This window comes from Bos indicus x Bos taurus, chromosome 28 (assembly GCF_003369695.1).
Source record: "Bos indicus x Bos taurus breed Angus x Brahman F1 hybrid chromosome 28, Bos_hybrid_MaternalHap_v2.0, whole genome shotgun sequence".
Lineage (NCBI taxonomy): Eukaryota > Metazoa > Chordata > Mammalia > Artiodactyla > Bovidae > Bos > Bos indicus x Bos taurus.
In genome coordinates, this window is record NC_040103.1 from 14,971,817 (window position 1) to 14,995,470 (window position 23,654).

Here is a 23,654-nt window from a genome sequence, read left to right on the forward strand (position 1 = left end):
AGACAGGAAAGCCTGGCATGCTGCAGTCCATGGGGTCACAAAGAATTGAACCGGATTTAGCAACTGAACAACACAAATGTTTTAAAACAGTCTAGAAGCCAATTATATCTCCACATTAGATACATTTGCAGGACACCAAATTTGAGATCTCAGATGTGGGACACTATACCACTAAGGAATAAAATAGAAAGATGGGGGGAGATGCTGAATAGGAGGAAGGATGCAAAGAAAGAGGATAGAATGGGCTAAGTTAATATCTGAAGTTGGCTCTGTTGAGGGCATTCAGAAGAACAAGCAAACTTGGAGGCAGGAAGAGATTAAGACGGTGAGTCTAAACCTTTTGGGCGGTCATGGGTAGCATATGAGATTCTCATAAATGCTTTAGGGATTTCCCCTGGAAAAATAAACCTAAGGAGTAAGAATAAAGCTGCCCACCAAGATATCTGTATGTTTGTTCCTTGTTTTCCTCCCCTTGTTACCTTACATGGCAAAAGGGATTCTGTAGGAGTCCTTAAGTTAAGGAACTTGACATGGAGTGATTACAGTGAGTTATCTCAGTGGATCCAATCTAATCACATGAATCCTTAAAATCAGAACCTCTCTCCTGCCCAAAGCTGTAACAGAGAATGACCTGTCCTCACACCGGATCTATTCTTTTAGCTCTGAACTTTGTGCTCTGTCATCTGTGTTCAGTCATGCTTGCTCTGCACCTTTTTGTAAAAGAATGTTTCCCACAGCCTGAAATATAACATGGTAGCCCATTCTCAAGGCTCTGACCTTTAAAGGTTTAACACTTTTCCATTCACACACAGAGAAAAAAGAGAATAACCTTTGTCCTGTTGTAGGTTTATAGGAACATTGTAATTAGACCTACATAGACAGCTGCAAGAACAAACAATCCCGGCACCAAATGGTTTGCAACAACCAACCATACCACCATGCCTCCTAGGCACAAACCTGTGACTTACAGCAACACAAATTTATAATCTTATGCTTCTGTAAGGACAGATGGCCACCATGGGTCCCACTGGGATAAAATAAACGTGTGAGCAGGCTTGCCTTCCTTTCAGACAAGAAGCCAGAATCTTAGTTGGGTAAGATGGTTCTTTGGGATACAAGTCCACCATCTTCTCAGCCCACTGGCTTTCTGAACAAAATCGCTATTTCTTGCCCTAACAACTCATCTCTTGATTTACTGGCCTGTCGTGAGATGAGGACTAGGAGCTTGAACTCAATCACAGTTAGAGGAAAACATGGAAGAATGCTCAGAGAGATGCAAAGTTTCTTGCTATGAAAATGGAAGAAGAAGCCACTTGCCAAGCAATGTGGGCAGCCTCTGGAAATGGGAAGAGGCAAGGAAATGGATCAGTTCTCCCCTAGCATCTCCAGAAAGGAATGTAAGCCTGCTGACAATGTTTGTTTTATCCCAGTGGGATCCATGTTGGCCATCTGTCCTTACAGAACCATAACATTATAAATTTGTGTTGTTGTAAGCCACAGGTTTGTGGTCATTCGTTACAGTAGCAACAGAAAACCAATATACATAAAGGCAATCACAATTTGGCAAAAACATTCACAGACCTCCTTGATGCTCATCCATAGACATAGATAAAGACTCCTTGCACTAGAAAGAGCTGAAGAACATGATCTCAGAGCTGAAGGTAAAACTATTTCTCTTTGGCACATGTGAGAAGATCAATACTAGCCCATGACACAGTCAGCTTCAAAATTGCACCTCTACAAGGATGGATTCATTCTCTGGACACTAACTACCCTTATGAGCCTCACTTAAATCACATGTGAACCCCTGACAACTCCTTGCTGCAGACTGATCTTTCTTCTCTTTCTCAAAGTGTTTGTTATGCTAAGAACATGCTCCTCCCCAACCTCCATCCCCAAGAAGATGGCATTTTACACCTGCTGAGATTTAGCCTGGCTTATTCTCTCACTTTGAGCCAGAATGAGCCCTGAAGTATCTTGTTACACTATCATGTCTCTATCAAGATCTTACTGAGCATGATATGCCTGGACCGGGCCATATGCTGGCTTAAAACAGAAGAGGAAGGTTATCAGGAAAGTGAGCTACCTGACTTAAAGTTGTTTTTAGCCTCAGATCTCATTTCATCAGTTCATCAAATTTCACAATCCCTGTAATATTTTGAGATGTTTTTTTAAGTCCCATTAGAATGATCCTTGGAGAAGGCAGTGGCAGCCCACTCCAATACTCTTGCCTGGAAAATCCCATGGACAGAGGAGCCTGGTAGGCTGCAGTCCATGGGGTCGCTAAGAGTCAGACATGACTGAGTGACTTCACTTTCACTTTTCACTTTCATGTATTGGAGAAGGAAATGGCAACCCACTCCAGTATTCTTGCCTGGAGAATCCCAGGGATGGCAGAGCCTGGTGGGCTGCCGTCTATGGGGTTGCACAGAGTCGGACACGACTGACGCGACTTAGCAGCATCAGCAGCAGAATGATCCTGGGTGACGTCACCATGGTTGTGACAAATAACTCTGTAGTTTAAAGTTACCATACCAATCTAAATACTAAACCTAATACGCCAGACATAACTGGCTTCACAGCTCCTGATCTGCAACTTGACACCAGATCCTGTGATTGTCAACACTGATGCATAGACAATTCTGGAATGCTGCTAGATGAGAAAGCAAAGTGGAACTTGGACGTTAGGAAGGAAAAAGAATAAAAGAACAACAAAATATTTGGGGTCCCATGGAGATTTGCTGATGTGTAGAGGAAGACAGACCAGATCTGTTTCTGCAAGAAGTGGTCACTCTGTTGGGGAGACTATCTTGACTCAACAAGGAAGGCTGCCCAGTGACCAAAGTATCTGGCTCCTTTTTCTGACATGCAGAAGAGGTCTAGGAACCTCCTAAAATGTTACACAAACTTATGTGTATATGTGCATCTCTTATTTTCTGAAGAAAAGTGCCATAGATCTGAGAATCCAAATGAACTGTAACTTCCCATTCCCAAGTATAAGAGGGGCTAGCCTGTATGTTTCCTCATGAGGACTGCTCTAATTCAACACTCTTAGTTCTTACTAATTATAAGTGAATAATCCCCACCATAGAATCCTATTATATTTGACTTGCCCTCTGATAGCAGCAATAATACCACTTACCCTTTCCAGTGTAGATGGGATAGAAAGTGGTCTTAATTTTACCAAACATCTGGCATCTTTGAGAAGGTGAATTACTAACCTCATTTTCCCCATCGGCCTCTGTGGAATATTCATCCCAAAGGGCACCATGCATGCCACACAAATATGAGTGTGTATTTTGTTTGTTGTTTTCATTTTGTCTGTTGTGTGTTTTGCTGTGTCTTTTTTTACAATTTTGAAATATGCATAGGAATAGAGTTGGCCTTATTATTCCTGAGAGAGGCAGTCACTGGTCTAGTGGGATAAGACAGGGTCACTGTCTAAACTGGCTGTAAAACAGCTTTGCTATAATAAGGTTTCCAGTAGGAGGGTGAGTATTCTGATCAGCAGAGAAACAACGGGACTGAGTCTCACCCAATCCAAGGTCAGATAAGAATAAACAGACAAGAGATGGCAACCAGCAAAGAAGGTGAGAAAAGATATCCAAGAATCCAACCAGATAATAGATCACCTTAATTTTAGGATCTCTATCAACCATCTGAGGTGTTATGATTCTAAATTTAGTATGCTGAATATTTAAAAACACAATTTTACTATATATAAAATAGATAACTAATAAGGACCTACTGTAGAGCACAGAGACCTTTTCACAATTCTCTGTAATGACCTACGTGAGAAAAGAATCTAAAAAGAATGGAAATAGGTATACTAATTCCCTTTGCTGTAGAGCAGAAAATAACACAACATTGTAAATCAACTACAGTCTAATAAAAATTAATTTAAAAAAAAGCACAATTTCATAGTACAGCCAATCTTGCCTGTTGTTGATTCATTTAGACTCTGCTGCCTCAGAAAAAATTTTGAAAGGTCATGCCAGAAGCCCAGCCCTCCCTTTCTCCCGAGAGCTATGATTACACTGCACACAAGATCCTACAAAGACAGCTGGCACGACTGGTGGCTGAATTCTTTCTTCTGTTTACTTCCAGAAGAGACTTTCCATAGACAGCTGCAAGGCCAGGCTCCCATCTGAATGCCATGTCAGCCTTGCTGCAGTCAGCCTCCACCCATGTTCTTGCCCTGGACGCAGGAGTTGTCTCCTGCAGGTCTAGGAGACCAGAGAGGCCAGCCCAGGGCCACTTCAGGGCTTAGAGACATCTCTTGGATCAGCAAAGAAGCCACACCTGCTATGCTGCAATCAGACATTCGTAGGTTCAAATTCTGGTTCAGCCTTTTTCACTTGTACAATATCAGGCAAGTGCCTTAATGTCTCAGCCTCAGGGTCCTTCTCCATAAAATGAGGCTAAGAGTATCCACTTTCTGGGGAAGGCTGCTGCTGCTGCTAAGTCGCATCAGGGAAGGGACGAGAGCTAAATGACAGAATATATGAGAAGCAATTGGCTTGATGCCTACACTATTATTACTAATTACCATGATCACAGAAGAAACACTAATCATCTCTAGCATGGAAAGAAAGAGGACAAAATTATACCAGCATTTCTCTTTCTCAGGGCAAGAAGGTCTGTACTCTTCTCTGAGCCTTAAGGCTGATTATGTTCTGACTGAAGCGAGAGAAAGTAGGTTATTTATATTTCTCTTAGACTCAATGATTCTCCTTCTAGGCCCCATTACAGAGTTTCTCTGACTTCATAGTGATGCCAATGAAAGAGAGAAAGCCTTGCCTCTTGCGTGGGGGTAGCAAGCACAGGTGCTCCCATGTCTGGGAAAGGAACCCCAGGCCCATTGCAACTTCTGACAACAAAGGGCCCACCTTGGTTGAACTCGCACAGTTTCCTGGCACCTGGAGGTGGGGTTGTGTGCACTCTCCTGAGCCGGTGTTCCCGGTTTCCCTCGACACTCCGACTGGCTGGATACCACATGCTCTGTCTCCTGCAAGAGAAACAGGAAAGGGAGATGAACCGGCAGCAGTCAACAGTTCCACAGGGTTCTCCAGTGGGGGCTGGGTCACAGAGCAGGGCAGCAAGCCATAGAAAATACACACACTGATGACTGTGGGGAAGAGGGCTGATGAGTAATTCAAAACTTAAGAAGGCTCTTTCTATCTGGCAGTTGCTGCCAGATTACAAAATAAAGAGGTTTCCCTGATGTTCCAGGGGTTGACTCTGCACTTCCAAGGCAGGGGGTGCAGGTTCAACCCTTGGTCAGGGAACTAAGATTCTACATGTAGTGCAACCAAAAAAATTCCAGATACAGAATAAGGAAAAAGTAATAATAAAAACCTAAATTTTACAAACATTAAAAATATTATAGAGCTTCCCTGTGGCTCAGTGGTAAAGGAGCCACCTGCCAATGTAGGTGACATGAGTTTGATCCCTGATCTGGTAGGATTCCACATGCCACAGAGCAACTAAGCCCATGCGCCACAACTGAGCCTGTGTCTAGAGCCCAGGAGCCGCAACTAGGGAGCCCGTGTGCTGCAATGAAGCCCATGCTCTGCAATAACAGAAGCCACCACAGTGAGAAGCCTGCGCACCACTAGAGAGTAGTCGGCAATCACCGTAAACAGAGAAAGGGCCACGCAGCAACAAAGAGCCAGCACAGCCAAAAATAAATAAAATTATGAAAAAACTATAGACCAGTATCTAATAAGTATTGAAGAGTATTATAAAGAGTATTTAATTTATTTCTGCACAAAGACAGAAATATAGATCAATGGAACAAAACAGAAAGCCCAGAGATAAACCCATGCACCTATGGACACCTTATCTTTGACAAAGGAGGCAAGAATATACAATGAATTAAAGACAATCTCTTTAACAAGTGGTGCTGGGAAAACTGGTCAACCACTTGTAAAAGAATGAAACTAGAACACTTTCTAACACCATACACAAAAATAAACTCAAAATGGATTAAAGATCTCAACGTAAGACCAGAAACTATAAAACTCCAAGAGGAGAACATAGGCAAAACACTCTCTGACATACATCACAGCAGGATCCTCTATGACCCACCTCCCAGAATATTGGAAATAAAAGCAAAAATAAACAAATGGGACCTAATTAAAATTAAAAGCTTCTGCACAACAAAAGAAACTAAAAGCAAGGTGAAAAGACAGCCTTCAGAATGGGAGAAAATAATAGCAAATGAAGCAACTGACAAACAACTAATCTCAAAAATATACAAGCAACTCCTGCAGCTCAATTCCAGAAAAATAAACGACCCAATCAAAAAATGGGCCAAAGAACTAAATAGACATTTCTCCAAAGAAGACATACAGATGGCTAACAAACACATGAAAAGATGCTCAACATCACTAATTATCAGAGAAATACAAATCAAAACCACAATGAGGTAGCATTTCATGCCAGTCAGAATGGCTGTGATCCAAAAGTCTACAAGCAATAAATGCTGGAAAGGGTGTGGAGAAAAGGGAACTCTCTTACACTGTTGGTGGGAATGCAAACTAGTACAGCCACTATGGAGAACAGTGTGGAGATTCCTTAAAAAACTGGAAATAGAACTGCCTTATGACCCAGCAATCCCACCACTGGGCATACACACCAAGGAAACCAGAATCGAAAGAGACACATGTACCCCAATGTTCATCGCAGCACTGTTTACAATAGCCAGGACATGGAAGCAACCTAGATGTCCATCAGCAGATGAATGGATAAGAAAGCTATGGTACATATACACAATGGAGTATTACTCAGCTATTAAAAAGAATGCATTTGAATCAGTTCTAATGAGGTGGATGAAACTAGAGCCTATTATACAGAGTGAAGTAAGCCAGAAAGAAAAACACCAATACAGTATACTAACGCATATATATGGAATTTAGAAAGATGGTAACGATAACCCTGTATGCGAGACAGCAAAAAAGACACAGATGTATAGAACAGTCTATGGACTCTGTGGGAGAGGGCGAGGATGATTTGGGAGAATGGCATTGAAACATGTATAATATAAGAAACGAATCACCAGTTCAGGTTCGATGCAGGATACAGGATGCTTGGGGCTGGTGCTCTGGGATGACCCAGAGGGATGGAATGGGGAGGGAGGTGGGAGGGGGGTTCAGGATGGGGAGCATGTGTATACCTGTGGCGGATTCATGTTGATGTATGGCAAAACCAATACAATATTGTAAAGTAATTAGCCTCCAATTAAAATAAATAAATTTTTAAAAATAGATTAATTTTATAATATATAAGAAAGAAAAAATTATAGAAGAGTATTTAATGAATAAATAGATTTGAAAATATAATCTCCAGAATATTTATAGCATAGGCTCAATTTTGCCAAATCAAATATATGTATAAATGTATACACACACACACACACACAAATACACACACATATAAAATTGAGACCAAGTAAACCAAAATCTTAACAATGACTAACATTAAGATGTCATTTTTTTTCTTTAGGGTGCTCATCTACATTCATTAAAATAATGATGCATTATTCTTATAATAATAAAGAAATTTAAGTGACTCTGAAAACTAAGGGACAGATAATTTTTATAAATTCCAAATCCTAAGTATGCTTAGTATCCCTCTCCTCCCCACTCTCTCCCTCTCTCTCTCTCTCTCTCTCTCTCTCTCTCTCACACACACACACACACACACACACACACCTGTCTATACTTCACCCAAAGAAATCACTAGATTGGCTGCATCATCCTATGATGAACTCTACTAATTAATTTAGGAAAACTAACAGAAGTCAAGTCTAGAGAGTATCATAAACATTCCCAAGTTAGAATGAATCTGTATTCAGTACAAAGCCACACATACCCAAAATGAAAGACTTACATGCGTTCAGCAATTGAAACACTATAGTGTTTGAGCCATGCCAAACCTCTGACAAACTTTCCTTAGGATAAAATAGCCCTTTTTTACATGAAAAATGAAATACACAAACCAAAATCAGAAATTTAGAAAATGCAGACGGCTACTGTCATCCAGTCAAAATATTCATGTGATACAGTGAATCAGGCTCTGACTGTGCAGTATATTGTGGTGACAGCACAGACCAATTTCCTCTCTTACGGGTACAGGTTGAAGTCAGTGTAAGTGCCAGTTTGTGAGGCATCTCAGAAAGCATTTTTCTAAAATACGAGAATAGTTTGGCAGGGCTATTTGCCAAGTAGTCATCACAAACTTCTAAAGCAAAACCATAGGAATGCTTTCCTATAAGAGGGGTAAAATGGGAAGTAGGAGCAGAGCTGAGAAAAAGAAATGAATTAGAAACACCAAGATCCTTTAGTTTCAGTTTTCTAAGCGCCCAGCGTCAGGCAAGAAGACACACCACATGCAAGGTTGCCATTCATGTCTGATATTTCCTTAGACATAGTGGCTGCCTGCAAAAACTTCTACAGCTACTTGAATACTGCTCAAGTTTCCCCAAACAATGGTTTTCAAGTGAGATAGCTCTGCTTGCATGTATGTGACGTATGTGTCCTTAGACAAATTACATCCATTATCTGGACCTTGTTTCCCTTGTCTGTACAATGGAGATAACATTCCAAGCTCATGAGGGTATTGAACAAGATGCTATTTTACTGCTTGCCAACTGGAGGCATACCATGGAATGGGAGCTACTCATGATGATAATTATAATCCTTTTATAAAAATTCCTCCCATGCTCAATATTCTGCAACTAGTGTTAAGGAAATACTTGGAGACTTAGCCCAAATGAGCTCAGTGAAAGCAAACTATTTTTTGTGTTGGGATGCACGTTTCAGGTTTCTATACTAATAATATTATTTTAAACACTGTATTTAGAAACCACCCTATTTGGAGACCTAATTATAAGGCCCTTCTAATTTCTAAACAATTTAAAACAGAAATTTCAATTTTATTAAAATTTAACCCTTTTAAGAAACAGTAGGTTTTTGTTTTTCCCAAAAAGAGTGTTTTATCTCATCCTTTGAACTCACAGAGGCCAAAAAGGGTTTCAGGCCACACATTGCAGGACTCCTACGGATTTTACAAGCAAAAGCAAGATAAATAAATGGGACTATGTCAAAACTAAAAAGCTTTTGTACGGCAAAGACAGCGATCAATAAAACCAAAAGGCAGCCTACTGAACAGGAAAAGATAATTGCAAATCATGTATCTGATAAAGGCTAATATCCAAAATATACAAAGAATCCACACAACTCATAACAAACAGAAATCTGATTAAGAAATGGGAAGAGGGCCTGAGTAGATACTTTTCATCAAGAAAGGCATACAGATGGTCAACGGACACATGAAAAGAGCTCAACATCACTAATCATCAGGGAAATGAAAATCAAAACCACAAGGAGATGTCATCTCACACCTATCAGAATGTCTTTCTGATAATAGCCAACATATAATTATTGGTGAGGATACTGAAAAAAGGAAACCCTCATGCACTGTTGGTGCGAATGCAAACTGGGACAGTCACTATGGAAAACAGCATGGAGTTTTCTCAAAAAATTAAAAACAGAACTACCATATGACCCAGTGATTTCACATCTGGGTATTTATCCATAGAAAACAAAAATACTAATTGAAAAGATATATGCACTCTTATGGGCTTTCCAGGCAGTACTAGTGGAAAACAACCCGCCTGACAATGCAGGAGATATAAGAAATGTGGGCTTGATCCCTGGGTCAGGAAGATCCGCTGGAGGAGGGCATGGCAACCCACTCCAGTATTCTTGCCTGAAGAATCCCGTGGACAGAGGAGCCTGGCGGGCCATAGAGTACACAGGGTGGCAAAGAGTCAGACATGACTGAAGTTACTTAGCCTGCACACACACATACACGCACCCTTATGATCACTGCAGCAAACAGCCAAGATATAAAAACAATCTGTGTCCATCAACAGAAGAAGGGAAGGAAAAAAGAGAATCGTATAAACACATACAGGCATATTGAATATATTACTCAGTCATAAGAAAAGAATGAAATCTTGCCATCTGCAACAACTTGGGTGAACCAAGAGGGCATTATGCTAAGTCAGAAAGAGAAAGACATAAGAAATAAGTCAGAAAGACAAACACCATGTGATTTCACTAATATATGGAATCTAGAAAACAAAACAAACAAACAAGCAAAACAAAACAGAAACATATATATGGATGCAGAGAATAAACTGATGGGCGGGGGACTGTGCAATACAAGTGAAGGGGATTTAAGAGCTATTAACTTCCAGTTGCCAACAAAGGTCTGTCTAGTCAAGGCTATGGTTTTTCCAGTGGTCATGTATGGATGTGAGAGTTGGACTGTGAAGAAAGCTGAGCGCCAAAGAATTGATGCTTTTGAACTATGGTGTTGGAGAAGACTCTTGAGAGTCCCTTGGACTGCAAGGAGATCCAACCAGTCCATTCAAAAGGAGATCAGTCCTGGATGTTCTTTGGAAGAACTGATGCTGAAGCTGAAACTCCAACACTCTGGCCACCTCATGTGAAGAGTTGACTCATCGGAAAAGACTCTGATGCTGGGAGGGATTGGGGGCAGGAGGAGAAGGGGACGACAGAGGATGAGATGGCTGGATGGCATCGCTGACTCGATGGACGTGAGTCTGAGTGAACTCCAGGAGTTGGTGATGGACAGGGAGGCCTGGCGTGCTGCGATTCATGGGGTTGCAAAGAGTCGGACATGACTGAGCGACTGAACTGAACTGAATATCCAAAATAAAAAGAACTCATATAACTCAAAAACAACAACAACAAAAACTCCAACAATCCAAGTTAAAAACAACTGTGTGTGTGAAACTTGCTCAGTCGTGTCCGACTCGGCAATTCCATGGACTATACAGTCCATGGAATTCTCCAGACCAGAATACTGGAGTGGGTAGCCTTTCCCTTCTCCAACAGATCTTCCCAACCCAGGGATTGAACCCAGGTTTCCCGCATTGCAGGCGGATTCTTTACCAGCTGAGCCACAAGGGAAGCCCAATAATACCGGAATGGGTAGCCTATCCCTTCTCCAGAAGATCTTTTCGACCTAGGAATCGAACCAGGGTCTGCTGCATAAAATCATCGAATACTGTATGATTTTACTTTATATGTGGAATCTAAAAATGAATGAACAAACAAAACTCATAGACACAAAGAACAGATCAGTGGTTATCAGAGGGGAAAGGGGCTGGAGGTGGGCAAAAATGGTGAAGTTGTATGGTGATGGGTGGAAAACCAGACTTACTGTAACAATCACTTTTGTAGTATATGCCAAAATCTATTATGTTATACTCTGAGACTAGTGTGTTATGTACCAAATTTACCTCAACTGAAAAAAGATTTATTTATAGTGCAAGATGCCTTGATGGTTTTTAGTAGTCTGACTTGTGCCTAGTTAGATTTTGATGTGCTGTTGATCAAAAATCTCTGAATGTCTTCTCCTATTCCCCCAAGTTCACCTGTGGTTTATGCTATGAATGCTTACCTGGTAGTTTTGTGAGTCCCCTAATGGCTGCCATCTTGCTTCATTTAGATTGAGGAGTATCTATTATTTTCCCTTGAAATAATCCTCTCTAATTCAAGCAGATTTACCTGCTTCTAGCTGCCTGTGCACACTGTTCCTGAAACCTTAAGCCTCACCCTGAAAACCTAGAGTCTCTCACAATTCAATTTTCTGCCTACAAGAATTAGGTCAAATGAACTCAAAGAGCTCAGAATGCAAAAGAAGCAGAGTTCTACTGGAAGCAGAGTGGCCCAAGAGCCAGCAAACCAAGAGGGCTCTGGTGGAACCTTCATCTGCATCTAGGAACTGTTCCTGCAATCTTCAGCATCTGTCTTCAGGTCCCATCTTGTCGCCATTATTCAATGACAAAACTAAAATAACTCAGTAACAAGTGTGATGTCTTTTATCCAAGGGAATACAGCCTCTGAATTGGGAGAGTAAAGGGCCTCATGAACAGTGGAACACTCTTTCCAAAGGATTCTGGGCAAGCAAGAGTTTTAGGACTTCCCTTATGGCTCAGATGGTAAAGCATCTGTCTACAATTCAGGAGACCTGGGTTTGATCCCTCGGTTGGGAAGATCCCCTGGAGAAGGAAATGGCAATCCACTCCAGTACTCTTGCCTGGAAAATCCCATGGACAGAGGAGCCTGGTAGGCTACAGTCCATGGGGTCGCAAAGAGTCAGACATGACTGAGCGACTTCACTTCAAGAGTTTTACAGAGCGTTTGAAATGGCAACGAGGAGGGAGAGCATGATGGGTTAGGAGGACAGGAATTCCTTATAAGATTGGTGGGTCATATTTTCACGGGTAAGATAAAGGTAAAGCTGAGTTAGAGGCCTGTGATTGGTTTGTGCTGTTTCCTTGACAACTGTTTGCTGTAAATGTAGGCTGAAAGGTTTAGATTTGTGAAGAGGCTGGGCGTCTGGAACACCTCCAATCTTTGGGTCCCATTAGACAAAGTAACTATCACTGTAGACCCAAGACATATTCCATGCAAATCAGCATGAACACAGTTACATTCAACAGGTGTAAGGTCTAGAGAGCAAACAAGAGTATCAGATAGAGTCACCAGACATTTGGGTCCTCAGTGGTGTTCATTTTTGCTCCTCTGAAGCATGTGGATAAAGAACACAGGACTCCAAAGTGAGAGAGATTCACAAAGACCAGAAGGTCCTCCTTTAATGAGCTTAAAAGTGGCTGGATTAACCAGCTGCTAGAGAGGCAGGGTGTCCTGCAGGCCCCAAATCCAAGTGTCTCACTCCAGAGAGCTTCATGCCTGCTCCTGTCCCATTGAGGAGTGAGGCCTTGTACAAGCTCCCAACTCACTCAAACCAACTGCAACATGTCACTGAGTCTACAGAAGACCTCAAACAGGAAGAAGCTCAGAGAAAAGCAGAGGGCACACTCTGGACCTCATCACTCTGCTTTGGTCCCTAGCAGCACAGGATCTCAAACCACTGCACCTAGGCCCTAAAAACTGCTTACATGACCTCTGAACCAGCCTGACCCCTCAAGGCATTTGAACCCTCTGACCTGACCATTAAAACCCCTGGGATTCAGGAACAGGCCACTTCTTCAGCATTACGGACTTCCTGGGTTTCTGACTCCAGCTGATCCTTGAACAATGCAGGAGTTAGGGGTGCCTGAGTATACATTCCCAGTCAAAAATCTGCATATTCTCATCTCTGCCTCAAAAACCAAGGAATAGATAAGTGACTCACTCACAAGCAAGAAGCTGAAACCACCTGGATAGAAACAGGACTTGAACCCTTCTTCTTTTGATTCCACATGTTGTGATCTCTAGTCAACACAAACTTTTCCCCACACTTAGTTCATTTAAAGATCTGTAAAATGAAAATACAGGTACCATAATTTTTTTAAATCTGCATATAAGTGGCCTCCCACAGTTCCAACCCATGTTAACCAAGGGTCACCTATACATTCACTTTCCATTCCAATATGTGGCTTCTATTAGGCACCACATTCTGTGTCCTCCCTAATTCTTGCCCTCAGGGAGCTCATAGTCTGGTGGTGGCAACGGTGGTGTTGGTGGCCACACACAGGCTATTGCAGTACAGTGTGATAGTATGAGCAGTTCTACACTGCTGCTGCTGCTGCTAAGTCGCTTCAGTCCTGTCCGACTCTGTGCGACCCCATAGACGGCAGCCCACCAGGCTCCCTGTCCCTGGGATTCTCCAGGCAAGAACACTGGAGTAGGTTGCCATTTCCTTCTCCAATGCAGGAGAGTGAAAAGTGAAAATGAAGTTGCTCAGTCGTGTCCGACTCCTAGCAACCCCATGGACTGCAGCCTACCAGGCCCCTCCGTCCATGGGATTTTCCAGGCAAGAGTACTGGAGTGGGTTGCCATTTCCTTCTCCACTAGGATAAAGCTATGTGTGAGATGCTCTGGGAACACACAGAAAGGACACCAGACCCAGTTCATGGGAGAAGCATCACTGAAGTGGTCTAAGAATGAAGCAGAGATGGGGAGACAGAATGTACCAAGGCAAACAGGTGTCAGTGAGGGACTGGCATGTTCAAGGAACTCAGGGCCATTGGCTATGTTATGGTTGGAGTCAAATATAAGTGGGGAGGTGACCAACAAGGTGAGCAGGGCACAGGAAGAGGCCAGATCATATGAGCCCTACAAGAGTTTGGACTTTATTCTGAAGTCAATGGTAAGTCACTGAAAATTGTAAGACCTGTTTAGATTTGCACTGGAGAAAAACCATCTGGGGCCTGTCAGGCAAGTGGATTAGAAGGTAAGGAGAGACACTGAAAGAAAGGAGGACAGCTGGATCATCAGGGTACCCCAGGTAAGACATGATTGTCACTTGGCATTACAGAGGTGGCAGTCAGAATGAAGAAAGGCTGACTGGTTTAAAAGATATTAAACAGGTGACTGACAGGATGTAGGTGAATGAGAAAGAGAAGGGACTGAAAATGATGTCAAATCTCTAGCTTGGAAAAATGGGATGACTAATACTGCTGCTCCCTGAGATGGAGGCAGGGAGAGAAAGAATGTTATGGAAGAGTTGGGTGTTGTGCCCGGGTAGCATCAAGGTGGCAATGATAACTATATGGGCTGGGGTCCTAGAGGCACATCAGGGCCAGGAATATATATTTGGAAATAAGCATGAAGGTGACTAAAACTACAAGTGGTATAATTCCATTCAATATGTGAAGGGAGAGAAGAAAAAACCTGGAAGAGAACCTTGAGAAACACCAGCATTTATGGGACTGATGATATATCATTAAATTAAAAATTAGGCTGCTAAACAGTGTATACAATAAGAGCCCATGGGAGGGACTGCCGTAAGTGGTCTCATGGTTAGGACTCTGCACTTTCACTGCTGGGGGCACAGGTTTAATCTCTGATCACATGATCACCAAACTGACAACACATGGTCCACTGGAGAAGGGAATGGCAAACCACTTCAGTATTCTTGCCTTGAGAACCCCATGAACAGTAAGAAAAGGAAAAAATGTAGCTAACTGAAAGATGAACTCCCCAGGTCGGTAGGTGCCCAATATGCTACTGGAGATCAGTGGAGAAATAACTCCAGAAAGAATAGAGAGACAGAGCTAAAGCGAAAACAACACCCAGTTGTGGATCTGACTGGTAATGGAAGCAAGGTCGGATGCTGTAAAGAGCAATATTGCATAGGAACCTGGAATGTTAGGTCCATGAATCAAGGCAAATTGGAAGTGGTCAAACAGGAGATGGCAAGAGAGAACGCCGACATTTTAGGAATCAGTGAACTAAAATGGACTGGAATGGGTGAATTTAACTCAGATGACCATTATATCTACTACTGTGGGCAAGAATCCCTTAGAAGAAATGGAGTAGCCATCAGAGTCAACAAGAGTCCAAAATGCAGTACTTGGATGCAATCTCAAAAACGACAGAATGATCTCTGTTCATTTCCAAGGCAAACCATTCAATATCATAGCAATGCAAGTCTATGCCCCAACCAGTAATGCTGAAGAAACTGAAGTTGAACAGTTCTATGAAGACCTACAAGACCTTCTAAAACTAACACCCAAAAAAGATGCCCTTTTCATTATAGGGGACTGGAATGCAAAGGTAGGAAGTCAAGAGATACCTGGAACAAGAGGCAAATTTGGCCTTGGAGTACAAAATGAAGCAGGACAAAGGCTAACATAGTTTTGCCAGGAGACCGCACTGGTCATAGCAAACGCCCTATTCCATCAACACAAGAGAAGACTCTACACATGGACATCACCAGATGGTCAACACCAAAATCAGATTGATTATATTCCTTGCAGCCAAAGATGGAGAACCTCTATACAGTCAGCAAAAACAAGACTGGGAGCTGACTGTGGCTCAGATCATGAACTCCTTATTGCCAAATTCAGACTGAAATTGAAGAAAGTAGGGAAAACCACTAGACCATTCAGGTATGACCTAAATCAAATCCCTTATAATTATACAGTGGAAGTGACAAACCGATTCAAAGGATTAGATCATATAGACAGAGTGCCTGAAGAACTGTGGACGGAGGTTTGTGTCATTGTACAGGAGGCAGTGATCAAGACCATCCCTATGAAAAAGAAATGCAAAAATGCAAAATGGTTGTCTGAGGAGGCTTACAAATAGCTGAGAAAAGAAGAGACGCTAAAGGCAAAGGAGAAAAGGAAAGATATACCCATTTGAATGTGGAGTTACAAAGAATAGCAACAAGAGATAAGAATGGTATGGGGAGGGAGGAGGGAGGAGGGTTCAGGATGGGGAACACATGTATACCTGTGGTGGATTCATTTTGATATTTGGCAAAACTAATACAATTATGTAAAGTTTAAAAATAAAATAAAATTAAAAAAAAAAAAGAAAGCCTATAATGTATGCAAAGAAATAGAGGAAAACAATAGAATGGGAAAGACTAGAGATCTCTTCAAGAACATCAGAGATTCCAAGGGAACATTTCATACAAAGATGGACACAATAAAGAACAGAAATGGTATGGAACTAACAGAAGCAGAAGATATTAAGAAGAGTTGGCAGGAATACACAGAAGAACTATACAAAAAAGATCTTCATGACTCAGATAACCACGATGGTGTGATCACTCACCTACAGCCAGACATCCTGGAATGTGAAGTCCAGCGGGCCTTAGGCAGCATCATTAGGAACAAAGCTAGTGGAGGTGATGGAATCCCAGTTTAGCTAGTTCAACTCCTACAAGATGATGCTGTTAAAGTGCTGCACTCAATATGCCAGCAAATTTGGAAAACACAAGCAGTGGCCACAGGACTGGAAAAGGTCAGTTTTCATTCCATTCCAAAGAAAGGCAAAGTCAAAGAATGTTTAAACCACTGCACAATTGCATTCATTTCACATGCTAGCAAAGTAATGCTCAAAATTCTCCAAGCCAGGCTTCAACAGTACGTGAACTGAGAACTTCCAGATGTTCAAGCTGGATTTAGAAAAGGCAGAGGAACCAGAGATCAAATTGCCAACATTCGCTGGATCATCAAAAAATCAACAGAGCTCCAGAAAAACATCTACTTCTGCTTTATTGACTACGCCAAAGCCTTTGACTGTGTGGATAACAATAAATTGTGGAACATTCTTAAAGAGATGGGAGTACCAGACCACCTGACCTGTCTCCTGAGAAATAATGCATGCAGGTCAAGAAGCAACAGTTAGAACTGTACATGGAACAACAGACTGGTTCCAAATCAGGAAAAGAGTAATTTAAGGCTGTATATTGTCACCCTGCTTATTTAACTTATGTGCAGAGTACATCATGAGAAATGCCAGACTGTATGAAGCACAAGTTGGAATCAAGATGGCCAGGAGAAATATCAATAACCTCAGATATGCCAATGATACCACCCGTATGGCAGAAAGCAAAGAGGAAATAAAGAGCCTCTTGATGAAAGTGAAAGAGGAAAGTGAAAAAGTTGGCTTAAAATTCAACATTCAGACAACTAAGATCATGGCATCTGGTCCCAACACTTCATGGCAAATAGATGGGGAAACAATGGAAGCAGTGAGAGACTTTATTTTCTTGGGCTCCAACATCACTGCAGATGGTGACTGCAGCCATGAAATTAAAAGACGCTTGCTCCTTGGAAGAAAAGTTTATGACCAACCTAGGCAGCATATTTAAAAAACAGAGATATTATTTTACTAACAAAGGGTCCATCTAGTCAAAGCTATGGTTTTTCCAGTAGTCATGTATGGATGTGAGAGTTGGACTATAAAGAAAGCTGAGCACTGAAGAATTAATGCTTTTGAACTGTGGTATTAGAGAAGACTCTTTGGAGTCCCTTGGACTGCAAGGAGATCCAAAAGGAGATCCTAAAGGAAATCAGTCCTGAATATTCATTGGAAGGACTGATGCTGAAGCTGAAACTCCAGTACTTTGGCCACCTCATGTGAAGAACTAACTGAATGGAAAAGACCCTGATGCTGGAAAAGATTGAAGGCAGGAGGAAGAGGGGACATTAGAGGATGAGATGGTTGGATGGCACTGCTGACTCGATGGACATGAGTCTGAGCAACCTCCAGGAGCTGGTGATGCACAGGGAAGCCTGGCGTGCTGCAGCCCATGGGGTCGCAGATTCGGACATGACTGAGCGACTGAACTGAACTGACTGATGGACAGGGAACTAAGATTCCACAGGTGTTGCCAAAACAAAGAAACAAAAAACCGTAAGAGCCCATAGAAAAGGTGGAGGAGAAGATCAAATATGTGTGCATATATTTATTTGTTTAATATGGGACATGTTAATTTATACTCTATTTTTTAATTGTTTTATGAGTATGTATTGTTTCAATAATTTAAAATAAGAATATTTCATTTTACAGATTTTTAAGAGACAGGCAGATGGGAAGGAAACTGCCAAGAAGATCAAGTAAGAGAAATGGGAAGAAAATGCAGAGAGAAGGAGGCTTATCATCTAAATCCGCTTTTGCCTTATTTTTCTGTAATGGTCCATGATTTTAACCCTGTGAGGAAAATCAGGGTAAGGCAATAAAAAAAACCAATCAATATTAGTAAAAGTGCACTTAATCATATGACTTTTGTCTGAAAATGTTATAATGTTCTTTAAAATAGATGCCACTGTTTCTTACAGTCTAGGTATGTTAAATTTTAATAAAGACATACAATTTCCATCAGCAAGGTATCAAAAATCATGCCTGAACGGGGCAACAGGAGTAGTGAGTCAGCACCTATACATATGGTGACACAAGCATAAGCCTTCTTGCTAGAACCTGGTCATACTCACAATGCAGAGATACGAAAGAAAGGCATGATGGTGCCTTCCTCAAGTCTACGCTCTCTTCACTGCCCCACTGCCTCTCTAGCCTATGCCAGAAGCTAGTCGGACACGACTAAAGTGACTTAGCAGCAGCAGCAGTGCCTCATTCTGACTTTAAAAGATGACTATCATTTTAAGAATCAGTTCTAATTGCTGTGATTTTAATATAAATTAAATATTGATGCATATTTTAAATCATCTCCCTTTGAGTTAAGTTTTAAACTCCTTTAGATGCCTCTTTCTTACTATAGAAAATTTCCTTCCCAGGAAAAAACCTTTTATTCCCCTTTTAACAGACAAAGTGAACAGCCTGTTGATATGGAAACTCTACCATGTTATTTTCTGAAATTATGTAACTATGTCTGTTATTCTTTGCTTCCAAATATCCCCCAGTGCTTCATTTCACAAGCTCCCTTGTTTATTTTATTTAGTTTAGCAAGAATCAAATTATTCTTCTATTCCCAGAGCAGTCATGAGAAAAATCCAAAATTATGATCACAAAAATGACCCCAGCTCCTCAAGCTTCCCCACTAATGTCAAGAACAAAGAAAAGTTAGGGATCCTCAAACTCAGAAAAAGTTTCATATTCAATGGTGGCAAAGGAGGCCTTCCTATTCTTATTATTAATAAACTCATTCCTTGATAGCTACTTACTCAAATAGTACGTACTCTATAGCGCCATGGGTAGTTCTAGCCATGGACCATAGTGAAACACAAAGCACATTTTCACTCAGAAAAACAACAACAGCGGAAAAAAAAAAAGAGAGAGAGAGAAAGAGAGAGAGAGAGGAGGAGGAGGAAGGAAAAAAGAGAAGAAGAACGTTCTAGCTTTTGCAAAGTCAATACAGATTTCTCCCCATTTCCGACTTTGTATTGTAACAACAGATGATCCAACCAATAAGCCTAAGGGTACCACAAGACACAGGGCATCTTCTGAGAAGATCCCTCTGTGCCCTGAGGGATACCAACTCATATCTTTTGTCCTCTCAATGCAGTACTTCATTCCCGGCATGTTTGCCTTATTCCCATCTTATTTATATCCTGTCTTAGTCCGTTCAGGCTGATGTAACACAAATACCATACACTGAGTAGCTTAAACAACAGAGATTTATTTCTCACTGTTCTGGAGGCTGGAAAGTCCAAGAGGCCAGCCAGTTGGGTTCCTAGTGAGGGCCCCCTTCCTGGTTTACAGATGGAAGCCTTCTTGCTGTGTCCTTTAATGGCAGAGAGAGGGGAAGCAAACCCTCTCATCTCTTCTTCAGTTCAGTTCCATTCAGTCACTCAGTCGTGTCCAACTCTTTGAGACCCCATGAATCACAGCACGCCAGGCCTCCCTGTCTATCACCAACTCCTGGAGTTCACCCAAACTCATGTGCATCGAATCGGTGATGCCATCCAGCCATCTCATCCTCTGTCGTCCCCTTCTCCTCCTGCCCCCAATCCCTCCCAGCATCAGGGTCTTTTCCAATGAGTCAACTCTTCGCATAAGGTGGCCAAAGTATTGGAGTTTCAGCCTCAGCATCAGTCCTTCCAATGAACACCCAGGACTGGTCTCTTTTAGGATGGACTGGTTGGATCTCCTTGCAGTCCAAGGGACTCTCAAGAGTCTTCTCCAAAACCACAGATCAAAAGCATCAATTCTTCGGCGCTCAGCTTTCTTCACAGTCCAACTCTCACATCCATACATGGCCACTGGAAAAACCATAGCCTTGACTAGAAGGACCTTTTACAAGGGCACTAATCCATCTCCCAAAAGCTCCAACTCCGATTTTTATCACGTTAGAGACTAGGGCTTCAACGTACACATTTGGGAGGTATACACATATGCAATCCATGCCATATCCCAAGGATCCTGAGTGGTCCCCCTTCAATCCTGTGTCCTCTGATGACTTTAGGCCACATCAACAGCCCTGTCTCTCTCCTTCTGGACTCTTCTCTGTAAGTTTAATGCTGTATGGTCTTGTTTCACAATATATGCAGAATCTCTGTGCTTAGCTTATGCTCCTCAAGTTAAAATGTAAGCAAGCACCCCAATGGCGGATGTCTGTGTCTCGCATTTTTTTCAGTCTCTCAAAGTGTTCCAGCACCATACAAAATATTTATTGATTCACTTACTCAGTCATAACATGTCCACCAAGCACCAGATTCTGAGGATCACTCTTTTGCAAATTTGGGAACTCTAAACATACACACACACACACACACACACACATTTCTGCAACATAGAAAAACTAAATATTTGTACTGAAATGCCAGTGTCTCATTGCTTGCATGCTCATTCATCTCTGTAACTGGAATGAGGCTAAGAGAGTTTGGCCTAGGGAAGGGCCTTGAACGGCTGTTTTACTGAATAAATAAGAAAACTGTCAAACACTAACAGCAGCTTGCATTTTCAGTATGTAAACTTCTCAAACTGTTTTCCCATCCATTAGCATGTCTTATCAAGTATTTTTCTTTAAATAAGGGCATCTAAGTACTTGGAAAGAGTTTCACACATTATTATTATAATGTTTATAATAATGTTGTAATATTATAACCATTATAATTCTATCTGCATCATTATTATGTCTATAACAGTTTTTCATAACTGATGGTCATGTCAAATTCAACCCAGAACTTTTCTTACAAATTCTGAACAAATGAAAACTTTAGATCTTCCTATAGAACACTGAACTGCTATCCAACTACTGAACAAAACAGCATTGGGCAAAAGTGTTTCACAGCTTTCAGCATGGGGCACTAAGCACAGTCTTGTATTAATAAGGAAATAGGTGTCTTTCGTCCTGTTGAAATAGTCATGGAGGACTTTTAGGAAAGTCTAATTGTTCTCACAATATGTGGAAGAGTTAACAGGAAGGACCATTATGTCATTCCAATATTCTCCTTTTAAAGACTTTGTGGAAGCATCAGATCTCGCCCATATTTAAAACATGTGGTTCACTTATAGACTTCTTTTTTCTTTTGAGGGAGGTTGTAGAAGGCAGTGGAAGGAAAAAAAATAATGCTACCTCAGAAACCAGAAATGCCTGGATGGATTTTAATTTCACAGAAATTTATTTTAAAAAGCATTTTATAGCTGGAATTAAAATAAACTAAAGTGAAAATGAAATACTATATACTACACTAAACTCAAATTTAAAATAACAGCAGTAAGAAAATAAATCTCCATAAGAAAATTATTTTAAGACAGCTAAAGAGAACAGACACATCCAAAACAGTGGTATGTTGTAAATATCTAACATCCACTTGCATTATGCCTTCTGGTCCACTTATGGACAAAAGAAGCCAAGTCTTGGACAGTAGCTTTGCTGGGTAATACTCCAGATACCAGACTTTAGGGGCGCCCATAAAGGAGCAAAGTATTAGCTCCTGCTTAGAAATCTCCACCTACAACATTAGTACAAACCAAGACCAACTCTCTACAACCAAGGCTTGGCTTATCAAAGGCCCCACTAGCAGTCTCTATGTCTAATTTCTCAATGCACTTAGACGGATAAACTAGGACTGTTATTTCTAAGTCTTTTAGCAGCCACAGTAGAACATGTAAAGTTTTTGCTTCAGAGGAGGGGTCCATTTAGAAAGAATGTTTCCTTCTGCTCAGTGAGATCAGATGACACATGTGCACTGACCTGAATAGTTCAAGTATCTCATGAAAAAGTTTTTATGTGGACCTGGGAAAAGTCGAAGGATCTGTTAGACCCAAATATTTATTGTGGTACAACTCATGCTGAGGAAGTTTTTAATTTGAAAGCCCAGCAATTATCTGGAATGAAGAAAGAGCTTAAACCCAGAACATATGAACTCAAAAGCATTTGGAGCATCTGGCCTCAACAAACCTAAAAGTCATAGCTCCACATTTGTTTCCATAGAACTTCAAGATACAGGAAACCCTGAAGGGAGCCAGGGTTCTACCAACTGAATGATGATGATAACTAAAAAACTGCCTAAGAAGCAATTCTACAAACCAGGTCACATCACTTCCTTAGGTTAAAGCATCTATCAGCTCTCCACTGCCTGCACTGTGCTTCTTCACCTGGATCAAATTCCCCAGGATAGGAAAGGCAGGTATTAGGTGCTTTGCCAGGGGGATGCAAACCCACAGATATATGTTGGAATAAAAGCTCCTTTATGAGCTCATTCTCCATAATATCACACAGAGGTTATCAATAAATACTTGTTGAATAATGAGCTATTAACATGGTGTAGCTTCTTGGGACATCAAATTTAAGTGATGTCCTGCTTCCATAAAAGCCACTGAAGACTTTTTAAGATGACATGCATTTACCAGTCAGGATTCTTTAATTTGATTTAATCAAAGAATTAATTTCTTGGGAAGCTCGCCAAATAACCCAAAGGACTGGAGAACCAGATGTGGGGCTACAAAGCCAAAACTGTGTTCAAAACTGGTTCAACATGGACAACATCTGCCACCACTGAGCATCCCCAGTGCTGCTGACCTTAAGACCATTACATTACTACTTTATTTTTTTAAGGAAAAAAGTAGATAAAGCAGCTTATTGAGGGACTTCCCTGGTGGTCCAATGGTTAAGAATCCACTTGCCAATGCAGAGGACATGGGTTTAATCCCTAGTCTGGGAAGATCCCACATGCAGCAGAGCAACTAAGCCTGTGTGGCACAACCACTGAGCCTATCTGTAACCACTGAAGCTCGCGTGCCTAGAGCCTGTGCTCCGCAACAAAAGGCGCCACCGCAAGGAGATGCCTTGGGACTGGAGGTGGAGTGTAGCCCCTGGTCGCCGCACCTAGAGAAAGTCTACATGCCTCAGTGAAGACCCAGCTCAGCCAAAGATAAGTAAATACTTTAAAAAAAAAAAAAAAAACA

The 23,654-nt window shown here is 41.5% G+C and overlaps 1 protein-coding gene across 10 annotated transcripts in view; it reads right to left on the reverse strand.

The window, feature by feature from the left end:
- FAM13C (family with sequence similarity 13 member C) overlaps window positions 1-23,654 on the reverse strand; it is a 286,605-nt gene that overhangs the window by 73,939 nt on the left and 189,012 nt on the right. For all 10 annotated transcript variants that reach the window (XM_027531041.1, XM_027531047.1, XM_027531046.1 and 7 more), the window contains one exon: window positions 4,890-5,008. In XM_027531041.1, the coding sequence (XP_027386842.1) occupies window positions 4,890-5,008 (119 nt within the window). The remainder of the gene's footprint in view (window positions 1-4,889; window positions 5,009-23,654) is intronic.